The following is a 12,417-nucleotide window of genomic DNA, read 5'->3' as shown; positions in this document are numbered from 1 at the left end:
TAAACAATATCAATCTTTACCACTCATATGTATATATATATGATCAAGATTCTATCTTACTCCATGCTTTCACTTAATGTCATGTGTTTTATTTCGAGAGTTTTATAGTGCAAAACATTGAAATAAGGCTTGATTGTTGTTGTATAACGCAAAAGAGTCAAAATAGAAATACAACTAAAATATAAATAAATTGCTAATTTACTCCATGTGAAAAATGATACACTCATGTTTAGTCTATTTTACTTTTTTCCAAGCACTAATAACCCTTCCTCTAATAAAAATAATAATAACAATATCTCGGGGACTAACTGTTTCCAATATAAGGAGTGTTTAATTCTTGTCGAAGGGAATTTCCATGACTAACTGTTTGTATATACGAACTTTTCCAGTTAACAAAGAAATAAATGTTCATTGATCATGTAACACAATTTTAGGGATCGAGTTCGTGGGCATGCAGCTGCCTAGATAAGGTTAAATTACCACCAACTGGCCAGGCAACATGAACATGTTTGGCTGCTGAAAATAAAATGAAAATCGAAAAAAAAAATGTTAGATAGTATCCAAATTAGAAAAGTCTTTTCGAGAATGAAAAGGGCTAATTTGAAGATTTTGGGTTATTTTTATTATTTATTATCACTCTTTACAGAGAAACACCTCTCTAATTGAAATTAATTCTCAATGTCACAAAGACGAACCGGATTCTAGAGGCTACTGATTGCAATTACTTCCAGGAAGCCATCTGACAAAATATAGCCTTCATTTTTACCTTCCCTTCGCCTTAAACAATGTGTTCTGAAAGTTGAAGACTCTAACACTACACTCAGCGTTAGGTCAGTTAAAGTTACAAATATCACATCTAACACGGGTACTCGAAAACCGCGCATGGAATAGTGGTCTGGATTAATAACAAAAATGGCAACTGCACGTCTTGGATTATAGCAGAACAAGAGGAAGTTTTGTACATTTTTTCTCCTTTTCCTTAGTGTTTGGTCCAAATGAGAAGCTCGGAGGAAGGCAATTTAAGAGGGATGTGACACCTTATTTGGAGTGTAAGAAAATGGAAAATAAGTTAATTGCAATTTTAGTTTTATAATTTAATCATTGTATAATCTTGGTCCCTTAATTTTAATTCCTAACAAAATTAAGTACCATGCCATAAAATTTGCTAAATAATTAATATAAATATAATGAAAATATAATGCAATATTATATAAATGTCAGAGGAAAAAATACATAAAATAACCATAAAAAATTAATTCAAACAGTAAACAATTCGGTATCTTTTAAATAGGTCTTAAATTTGAATTTATGCAAAAAATAGACTCACTTATTACGTCTAGGTGCTTGACCTAGATCATATCCGAATTAAACTAGATAAGAACAAAAATATATATATACAAAATATAAAAATAAAATAAAATGTACCAAATGTAATAAAAGTTATTTTTTGTTTTCTTGAGAAATTGTGAGGACTAAATGCAGATACTTAAAATAAAAGGACCAAAATAAACAGATTAAAGTATAGGGACTAAGTATACAATTAAACTGAATAATTTACACTTATGGTAGACACCTAAAACCATTAAACCCAAGTATTCAAACTAACAGTATCTACTCCCCCCTCCCCCCCCCCCCCCTCCTCAAAATCTCCGCAGTATTGAAGGGAAGGCAAAAATGGGAGAGAAGGGATTTTGACCCCTTTATCAACTCTTCAAATTTTTAACCAAACAAGCTATTTTTAGAAAAGTCACTCCTCTTCCATTCTATTCTAACCAAAAAAAATATTAATAAAATGTTGAGATTGTGGCTCAAATTTGAAATTATAGCCAATTAAATAACATTTCAAATGCGCGCTCCTACTTCTTCCAAATAGCAATAAGAATCACGGCTATACCAGTCAAATTAATACACAAAAAGCATGTTTTCATAAGTATAATAATGTGTATCTCTACATAGTTGCATCATAATCACCGTTCAGAAAAATCTGCTATCATGGTAGTTAAAATTGTGATAATTTGGAAATTTTTTCATGCCTCAATGATCCCAATCACATCTGTAACTAGCTTTGCTAGTATCAGTAGGATCAAACAATTTTTTCGATCCTACTCGAACTTGTTTCTTTTGAAAAAAAAAAAATCAACAAATCTAATCTATTATTAGTTGACCCATTAAATTAAAGACTTTAACTCATTTATTTTAGCACTTTTCTTCATCATTGTTTTTTTTGCTATATGCACACGAAAGTACCAACCCCCCTGGTTTTTCTACTCCTGGGTTTGGCACACTCTTCACTTCAGCTCATTTGCTTCTAGGTTCAACACTTGGTTTATTTTCTTAAAGGTTCAACTACTCCTTGCTTTTGTTCAGTTGCTATACTATTTGGATCCTGGATTCAAGTTTCTAATCTCAGTTAGGTTACACTCCTCTAATCTGTTTAGCTATATATAAATGTCTTTAAGTGGTAAAGCAGCTGCTAGGGAGGGTAATGGGAATTCAGGTGCTGCTAGAGTTGGAAGCAACTAGGATGCTGCTGTTGGTGGGGGTTCTAGATTTGGAATTTTTGTGACTTACAAGTTTATCGCTGTCAGAAATTCAAGCTTATTTTGCCTTGTTTTCATTAACTATTATGCATATAAATGAATTCAAAAATCATTTTGAATTTTAGGTAAAATCTTACAATCCATATTATAGTTACACGATTTACATATTTGCCAAACCTTTCTTAAAAAATCTCGATTTTGACTATCTTGCTTGCTATATGCTTGCATGAACATATGTTCATAATAGAACATTGTAATTATGCTAATGAGTAATGAAAACTAAAAAAAAAATGCTTTTTCTTCATCTTGTATAGTGTAGTTACTCATGTCTCAGGCAAAGTGAAATTACATACACTAGTTACAAGCTAGCAGACAAAATTGATGATGCTTCTTGCTGTCTTAAGCTGTCAGCTACATGAGCAATTACTCCTACACCAGCGTTGTGAAGCCATTCATTTTTTACCTACAATCGAACAAGTACTCGTGTTAAAAACTTTGTATTTGTAATACCACCATCATCCTATTGCTTTAATGGATACCGTACATGAATGTTGTTATGAGCAAAAAAAGGCCAGAATGCTGAGTGAAAGCTGACATCAACTTTTTTCCATCCCAACTGCTGTAATCCCCGTATCATCTCATCTGTTAAAAATATTAGTGGGTTTAGGGGAACTTCAGTGACTGAATATTTAATTTTGCTAAATCTCCAGTTACTCTTGGCAACACAAGAATCACCTTCTATAATCTCATGATATTCCACAGTATTCTGAGTACTGGGCGCATTCTGTACTGCCTCCTTTGCTTTCGCTGCTTTTGGAGGAAATTGAGGGCCATCAGAAGGGACAGGAGGACAATATTCCACATCAACCACATGTTTGTATCCATCTAATGACTGGCGAGGAGGCTGCCAATAAAACAGAAAATGTTAGTTCCCCTTCTATTCTAAATAATTTATCCTAATTTTTAATACAAAATCTGCACTAAACAAGGATGACAGCATTTGCCACTTTACCCAACATTTAATAGTTGTCTCCAAGTTTGTAATACAGTAGCTGACACTAACCATCTAAGATCCAGAACTAGCACCACTCACAACATTTCAATAGCAGTACCAATCCCTTTGATCTGCCATTTTTCTTTTAGTTTCAAAAGGATTACGTAGACATTCATGAACAACAGTATTGCATGAATCAACTGATACAAATAAAACAAAGATCCCCTACCATGTTTTTCTAGATAAAGGCTTTCTGCTTATGCTGACAGGTAGTGACTCTGCAGTGATAGGAAGTTCCAATTGGAATTCCTATTAAGTAACTATGAAGGTTTACCAGAGAACACAGTGCAACTTATGTTTTTCTATTTTTTAAAAAGCTCTCTTATTTAACTTCTGTAAAACTTAAGAAGATAAATTATTTTTAACTTATAAAAAAAGTTTTATTCATTTTTAATATTATTTTTATTTTCTTATAAGGACTTATCCACAAGCTCACCTAAACTCGGCCTTAGTATTACATAATAAACTTACATATTAATTATTGGAGATTAATAACCAACAAAACCCAATCCACAAGGGAAAATCATCATATTCACCTTACTGAGCTCACTTTCCCTCCTTATAGAGGATGTGCGCCAACCAACCATATCTATATTAAGTTAAAGAAATTACCAAAATTGAGGGAAAATGAGCCAAAAGTTTATCATAGATATACCTAGCAAGTTGTAAAACAAGAAAACAGACTGAGAGGATACGATCATACGAAACATTAGCATAAATCATGCGCCATCTAAATGCTCCAAGTGCAGATCTACAAAAATATTAAAATTTATAATAGATTCCTTAATTGAAAAATAGGAAGATAAAGTATAAATAGATTGCTTTACTTACAGAAACTTTCCATCTTCACAATCAGAAGCCATTCTCAATAGAAGAGGTGGTTTGTCGGGTTTGCCATCAGTAAGGAACAGCTGACTACCTGTCTGACCAACAAAAAGAGGAGCTATAGGTGCAGCAAGCTTTTCGAGGATTGGCACACCCAGCAGAAATGGAAGCTGAAAAATATGCATAGCAAACAGTCAAAACTCTTATGGCCAGTAAATTTTCAGTGTTGATAGATAAAATAATGAATATAAACAACATGATAAAGAGGTGCATAGAATAAAAACAGAAACAAATATTACAGTAATATTTATATTATGCTTGTTAATGAGAAAATTGCAGGGCTTTGATAAGTTAAAAAATACCTCCAAATAAACTAGTTTCATACATTTTTCACAGAATTTCTACAGTACTCAAGTGAACAAAAAATGTTACTGAAGCAAAAAGGGTAGCATACTGCTCAAGGCACTAGAAAGCTAAAATTACTCTCAAGTAGAGCGTGTCAAAACCAAGAAGACAATAATTTATCATAAATAAAACACTATTTTTATGTAGGTCAAGTGGCAAATCATTAATGCAGAGCACCAAGACAATTTCAAGTTATAAAAAAGCAAGACCACACAAATGTGATATATAGATTATCCAAATAAAAATCAATATATAGCAAAAAACATCAGAACAATAATTTATATTCTCCAGAACAGACCTGCTTTCTTCCCCTTACGCCAAGATGTGGAGTTGCTAAAGTTATAAAATTGATTGGTTCCAACCCAGCAATCATCCCTCCTCTGGAAAAGCTTGTTCTCGGGGAGTTTTCTGTCATGCTGTTTGCTAGATCACCCTGCTGATCCCTATTATAGGTATCAGGTGAATAAAGGACAGCAATTGCATATCTAGCAAACAAGCCTCCTAAAGAGTGAGATAGAAAGGAGATTTTTTTCAGGCTCTTAGTCTTTTTAACAACTTGCAAGACCTGTTTTGATGAAAGGCAATAAACATACAACATGAATCAATTCAAGAGAAATTCAAAACTATCAGAACTGAAATTGGGCGTTCAAACTTTGGATACATGAATTTGCATGTTTCAGAACTCACTTCATCAGCTAATCGCTTTCCAGCTCCATCAATCCCAGTAAACGTCTTAGTGTAAGCATTTGATGAACTTACTGCACACAACAAATAAATGTTAAGACTTCTGCTAGACAAATAATTTTACACTTGTGGATGAGGCACCCAAACAATACACAACAAATGTTATCTTATACAGATTAGGCTTTCTATTTTCCAAATTATACAAATAGACTTTCCCCTGCATTAACTTGGGAAAAAACAAGTAAAAAGGAAGAACAATTGAGCACAGGCAAGTTTTACTTTAACTTGGCAGTGTCCATCCATAATAAAGCAGTTCGTGTTTGAGTTGGCCAAGGTATCTTAGTCAGTTGCCTCCTATAGAGCAGTCATTAAAAAATTTTAATGATTGTTCTCATGTTCATCTTTTTTACCATTTCTATTTTTTCTTGTGCATAGCACACACAAACACAAATATTGGCCATCATATTCAAATAAAATCTAAGATATTTGTGCAATTTCTTAATCAAACATCCCATAAGTAACAATTTAATCTGAAAAACTAAGAACAATGTGGTTCAAGGATCAAACATAACATAATGGGAAAAAGACACCCTTACTTGTAACTTTACAAATAAGCTCAATTTAGAGGACTAGAGTAGCATTATGCAACATAATGTAGACAACCACAAGTAAAAAACATGTACTAACCATAAATTAAAAAGTTTTTTCCCAGACGCCTTTTCAACTCTGCTTCTGCATAAGTCCAGTCCCCTGTGCTGTATCACTAAAAACATCGGTAAAACTTTGAACCAGACTAAACTTAAAAATACACAAATCCACTTCATATGATCAACATAGAGAAGAGAGTATATGTTGGTTAGACACCCATCAGCCCAAATTTGCAGTGAAATCAACTAGTAAAAGTGTAAATCTATGAAAGGTATTTTTAACTTTTCCCCTATCCATTTGCTAAATTGTGAGATTATTAGTTGAATCAGATTTATAATTGAAAGGCAAGCTGGAAAGGGTACCAACTAATCATAAACAGGATGAAAACCATAATCCTTTTCAGCTGAACTTCAATAGAGCACCCAACTAAGACAGCATTAAGCATGTTAATTTCACTTTTCACCCATAGTTCTTAATAACCTTCACTCACAGTTAACAAACATATTCAAACAATTTTTATTCTCTCAATATAAACATATTATATACCTAGCTAAAATACCATGAACAAGAACAAGGAGATGATCAGGGTCGTTCTTCACATTCCCTATGCTGGCAAAAGATTTTCCACCAGTGACAGTACTCATAGCTTGAGCTCTAAGGCCCTGGTGTCTCTGTCCACTGTTTGTACCTGCAAAAGTTCATCTACCAGCTTTAATGAAAACTATATATACTTGCACCTATATGAATACTATTATCAGAATAGTAGGTTATAATTAGTCTTAGAGTTTGAAAGCTAAGACTAGCACTATTACTTCACCTAATCTTTAGTATAAATAGAAGTATTAGGCTGTGGAACTTTATCACATCTATCAAACATATACTTAGTAAGCAATTATTTATTCACAAGTCGCAACCGTCTCTCTCTCTTTTCTCTCCTCCCTACATAAACCTTATCATTCCAACAGTGCTCTTTTACCTGGAAAAGTACAAAAAGAAAACAGATAAAAGATTGACAAAGAAAGAAGATGGAGAAAGTACGCCAAGGATATAACATGAATGTAAAAAAAATGTTGCCCAATGCACAAGGTTCCCACCACTATGACGTCTGTGGAGCAGCATATGTATGAATCTTAGCCTAAAGATAAGATAGGCTATTTCTGCTACTAGAACCTACTGTGACTATCAATCTTATTATTGTAGCAAGGCTGATGGGAATATTCAGGGGAATGATAATGGGAGTAGTTATGACAAATGCCCAAGACCAATAAATGTGTGTCTGGAGGCGGCGGGTAAATATAGGAAAGGAGTGAGTTGGTTATGGCACAGCATAGAATTGAGTTGTTAGGAAGAGAGAGGATTTAAGGAGCCTGTTAGATGGAATATGGGTTCTGTGAATTCATCTTTCGAAGTTGTAAGCGCAAAATTGAGCATAACACTCCTTAGTTTTTCGTTCCAGTTTTCTCTGTTTTCCCAATAGGAAGACAATGTTCCATCTTCAAATTTTGGCAAAGGACATAAGCACGCGAAATGCATAATGTACACACTTCACAATTCTTAAGATAATTCTATAAAGCTTGGACAACCCCCTCCCTTGAGTTAACTTTTGGGAGGTTAGGCCCAATTTGTTTCTAAAAGAAAAAGGGGCTACCTACAAATGTTCATTTTTTTAAAGCTTGGACAATCCTCTTCTTTTTAGCTAGCTTTCGGGAGAAGTATTGTCCAAGCTTATAAAGTTGTATAAGGAATATTTTAACCATATTCCTAGCAAACGTGAAAAATCTTAGCAACCACATTTTGTGTAGATTAAATAAACAAATAAAACTCAACACCGTGGATACACAAAAGAATGCTTTGCACGGTGTTTAACTTTACACTCACTCCCGAGGGAACAAATGGTTTGATATTGCCTTAATTGAGGATAATGAGTTAGAAAAATGAGACATGTACTTTTAATCCGAAACAGTCCTAATTATGAGAATGAAATGTTGGATCATTAAGAAGAGCGTAATGAAATTGGTTAGGGAATGAAGAAGAAATACCAGAAGAGAAAGTGAAAGCGGAGTTAGAAGATGAAGGATGAGAAGAAGAGGGTATGGAGCCTTGTTGCGATTGCGAGGCACTCTTGCTGCGATTGCAAATTCTGGGCGAGTAAGCATAGCGCGCGTGAATGAAGGGAGCCGTTGCCATGTGTCCAAATATAAATACCCCAATCCCTTATTCTCTCCTTCCAAGGCAAACGGCACAAGCGTTGGGCTCTGTTGTTATCTTTTCGACCAAATCACACCACTGCCCATACATACCCTTCTCTTTCCTCTTTGCACTTCAAGTTTTGGTGTCTCAGAATATGGATTTCGTGGGTGGGAAGAAGCCAATGGTGATTTGTTAAACGACATCACTTCTATTAAACGACACGCAAAGCAAGGATACGGACGCAGACAGCGTGGCGTCACACCACACCAATCGGATTTTCATCTTCTTTTTGAGTAATTTCTACGGTATCCAAAATTTGACACCACTCGCTGATACGATGACATGTGTACAAATATCATCCACGTCAGAATTTAGTTTTAAGTTTATTCATTTTTTGTTACTGAAGACTTTCAAATGGCACATTTCAAAATAACCATAACTTTCCTTTTTAACAAATCAGAAATCCCTTTTACCCCTTTAATCCCTAAAAAGTAGCTTATCTTCAAGAATATAATCATTAAAATAATAATTTAATTTGACATAAAAATGCATATAAAATTTACCTTATCTTCAAGAATGAAAATTTTTCAATTTTTTTTTAAAATATGATAATTATACCTATACAAAGTAAAAAATGATGCAATAAATAGTTGTCTCTATTTAAGTGAGGGAATCGTGTAGGGATGGGTATTGTTTGGTTTTCTATGAAACCAAACTCCTTTTGTTTATGGGGAACTGTTTTTCTTTTTCAAAACTAGTTTAGATTTTGGCCAAACTAATTTACGAAGAAAATTAAATTTGGATCAAACTGGTTTTTAAATATTATTTTTAATCAAAATTTTTTCGAATTTGATTTTGAACAGGTTTAAAATAAGTTGAAAAATCAATTTTGTATAAAAAATATTTAAAACATGTTTTTAATTGAATCAATTTTAAAAATAGTTTAACCTTCTAAACCGGTTTGGTTTGAAAGTGAATTTACTTTATTTGACATTTTAATTAAGGTTTAGCTTGGATAATAGTTGTTTTTTGTTCTGTTTACAATACTTCAATGTTTCTCTGGCTAAAAGTTAACATGATAACAAAAAGACTAATAATTAAGAGATAAAGTGTTAATATTTTTTTAAAATGACGTGAAGGATTTCCGATTTTATTTTATTTTTTGGTCAACCATCGATTTATGGTGACGTTTCGAATTTGATTTGTGAAGAGTGAGGTAAGTAATGTACTTTTGTGCAATAATTGAGTGGATGGAAACTATTATTCTTCAAAAGAAGATGGCAAGCCTTATAAATGAGTGTTGAATATTCACAACAAGGGAGACATAACTTTTCATGAAAAAAGATCAGAAAGGGGGAGAAAGGAAAAAGTATTGATCAATGTTACGTGAATTAGGTAAAGAGACACTTGAAAAAAAATCACCAAGTGTTATACAATATCAATAACATAGAAATATTCATCAATAGATTAAATTATACAAGTAAACTTGTATGTTATATTTAATCTAGAATTTTAAAATTAGATATAATTAAGTATTTGATCTTTCTAAAAGTTGCATAATTTAGATATGATCTTTATAAAATATCTTGTTAAGATATATTTTTTACTTTTTTTACATACTATTATCTTTAGTTTTTTTTACTAATATTATCAAATATCAATTTTTTTAATTAATTTTCATTAATTAGATGGACTAAAAACAATAGTTCATGAAAAAATAAAAATTACATGCTAATAAAATATTTTATAGAGATTAAATCTAAATTGTGTAACTTTTAAGGACCAAATACTTAATTAAGTCTTAAAATTATTAAATTATAAATTTTTATTACTTACATGTCACTGGATTTCTTATTTTTCTATTATAATTTTATGTAAGGTTTAGTCATTTATATTTATCATCTCAACATTAAAGAATGAAAAGTAACATAAATTCATGAAAAATAATAATATATTATTGTCATAGTTTTTACTTTTAGTACATTTTTTTTATTTATTAATACATTTTAAAAAAATTAAAATCCTTCATTAATGCGAGAAGTTAGAGCATTCCTGTTATGGACCATTTATGAGTGGTCCCCTCGACCAAATAATTGTCATTGTCATTAGTATGAGACTTGGTTTTTCCAATAAATTTCTAGTTGAATTTTGTGCTTATAAGGACAACACTATCTTCGAAGTTTTGTAGGGTCTTGCACAAACTGGGACAACTTTTCCAAAGATAATACAACCGAGTTTGAGTTCAGAAAGCCATAATCGGTTTATTTTTTAGTTGGATTTTGGTCACATTCATGTTGTCCTAGTTTATGTTGATGTCTGTTAAAAAAAATCACAAACTAATAAAAACAAACTAATCGTTAAGTTTATTTTATTAATATAATCTTCAGAAAGTATAATTGAAATTGTTAATATAAATATCACGAATCTACATTAATAATATAATAGATATATTATTAAAGTTGATCCTCGGTATTATTAATATTAATAGTTTATAGTTTTTTAGCCAAAATTACTACTAATATTTTTCATGATACTGTATATGAAATTTTTATATGCAGTGATCATATAATATTTTAAAAGATAAATTATGCCATTTTTAATTAATATTTAAATTAATTTTCTCTTTATTTTGAAAAGTTGTCCTCAATTTCTTTAAGTGAATAATATAAGCTATGCTTTTAGTTTATTTTAATGTAAACATTTCTTAAGGACATTTTTCTATGATTTTTATATCATTCACAATTAATTTTAAACTTTTACAATTGAATTTGGGACTTCAAGAGAAGAGATAAGCACTCAAAAGTCCTTAATTAGGTACTGTGCATATTAACTAAGTCAATGAAATATTGTCCAAGTTGATAGGAAAAAGTCAAAAAGCTCATGACATCATCAATGTATGTTTCACATTATTGAACAAGCATGAGGGTTGTCATCGCTGAACATGGACATGGTCTTCTCATCAATCATTGTTGCACCAATTGGCTTTCGGTAATAGCCAAAGTCTTCACCATTACTATACCCGTGCTTGTAATAATTGTAAGAAGTGGAAGGCTTGGAATTAGAAGCAAAGTAAGAGTTGTTCTCATAATTATTGGCGTAATGGCGTGTGAAGCCATGGTACTCTGGGTTGTATGGATATGGCCACAGCTCTGCTCTCCTACCAGTCTTTCTTACTGTTTTCAGCACCTTCTTTTGATCTGCCCAACCCATCACAGTTACTTTTTGCATCTTCATGTCGATGTCAACACTATCAACTCCTGGTACAATTTGTTTAAACAGTAGGTAAGGATAATCCCTGTAGATATTGGACGTACATACCGTGGCATAATGTTGAAGTATAAATCTGTGATTAGCACTAATATAAGACTTATAATGCACATCATTTCATAATATAAAAAACGATTCGGATAGATTGAAATCTTAAATTATTGTTAGTTTCTTTTTTTAACTTTTATAAATTAATTTCTAAATGAATATTTTAATTCGAGTTTTACATTAGTGTCACATATTAGTCTTACATAATGTTTTAGTAATTCACTCATCAAACTAACTATGTGCAATATTGAATACTGGAGTTTGAATTTTAATATTGTATCTCAAGTATATAATTAAACATAAAATAGAAACTACATATTATGTTTCATTCCATTCTAGCGTGTCTACTAAACATCGTTAATAAAATTTTAATAGAACACACATATACCACGTAATTTCTTAAGAGCTTTCTTTATCTTGGCTTCGCAGCCCGCACAATCCATGTGCACACACATCTCTACTATCTGTAAAACACAAGAAATAAACAAACGGAATCAGTAGTGATAAACAAAAAAAAATTAACCATATGATCAGGACAAGAGCATCTGCAATTATATATATATAATGTACATTTTGTCATCTCAAGTACTATGTATGGATATTATCAAGACTATAGCTCTTAGAAGTTTCAGACATATCGAATTAAACATTTTTTATATGGAAACAAGCTAGAACATTCGAACTTTAAACTTCTATTCCTTTCAAGTTAATTAAATTTGAATATCAATTTAGATTATATATGCCTATTTAAGTTTC

The 12,417-nt window shown here is 31.8% G+C and overlaps 2 protein-coding genes across 6 annotated transcripts; both read right to left on the bottom strand.

The window, feature by feature from the left end:
• Positions 1 to 260: 260 nt before the first annotated feature.
• Positions 261 to 8,532, bottom strand: LOC113857532 (putative lipase C4A8.10). Of its 5 annotated transcripts, none has more exons than XR_003503262.1 (12): positions 8,196 to 8,493; positions 6,703 to 6,844; positions 6,196 to 6,263; positions 5,512 to 5,582; positions 5,123 to 5,389; positions 4,426 to 4,589; positions 4,207 to 4,345; positions 3,276 to 3,444; positions 3,085 to 3,182; positions 2,894 to 3,003; positions 696 to 806; positions 261 to 516 (listed from the first exon to the last, which is right to left on the bottom strand). XR_003503262.1 is itself a non-coding variant. In XM_027489526.1 (12 exons), the coding sequence occupies exons 1-11, from the start codon at positions 8,341 to 8,343 to the stop codon at positions 2,899 to 2,901; spliced, it is 1,341 nt and encodes a 446-aa protein (XP_027345327.1). In that variant the 5' UTR covers positions 8,344 to 8,493; the 3' UTR covers positions 261 to 806; positions 2,894 to 2,898. The 5 variants fall into 5 exon arrangements, 4 of the variants coding, with proteins under 4 accessions (XP_027345327.1, XP_027345326.1, XP_027345328.1 ...); XM_027489526.1 differs by adding an exon at positions 4,131 to 4,183 and having other exon boundaries at positions 261 to 806; positions 4,290 to 4,345; XM_027489528.1 differs by lacking the exons at positions 261 to 516; positions 696 to 806 and adding exons at positions 4,131 to 4,183; positions 6,974 to 7,132 and having other exon boundaries at positions 2,658 to 3,003; positions 4,290 to 4,345.
• Positions 8,533 to 11,247: 2,715 nt separating this feature from the next.
• On the bottom strand, positions 11,248 to 12,125 carry LOC113860132 (heavy metal-associated isoprenylated plant protein 28-like). The gene is made up of 2 exons (XM_027492794.1): positions 12,050 to 12,125; positions 11,248 to 11,603 (listed from the first exon to the last, which is right to left on the bottom strand). The coding sequence occupies exons 1-2, from the start codon at positions 12,114 to 12,116 to the stop codon at positions 11,248 to 11,250; spliced, it is 423 nt and encodes a 140-aa protein (XP_027348595.1). The 5' UTR covers positions 12,117 to 12,125.
• Positions 12,126 to 12,417: the final 292 nt, after the last annotated feature.

The sequence above is a fragment of the Abrus precatorius genome, unplaced genomic scaffold (assembly GCF_003935025.1).
Source record: "Abrus precatorius isolate BTA unplaced genomic scaffold, Abrus_2018 Scaffold2, whole genome shotgun sequence".
Lineage (NCBI taxonomy): Eukaryota > Viridiplantae > Streptophyta > Magnoliopsida > Fabales > Fabaceae > Abrus > Abrus precatorius.
This window is presented reverse-complemented; position numbering and strand designations above follow the sequence as displayed.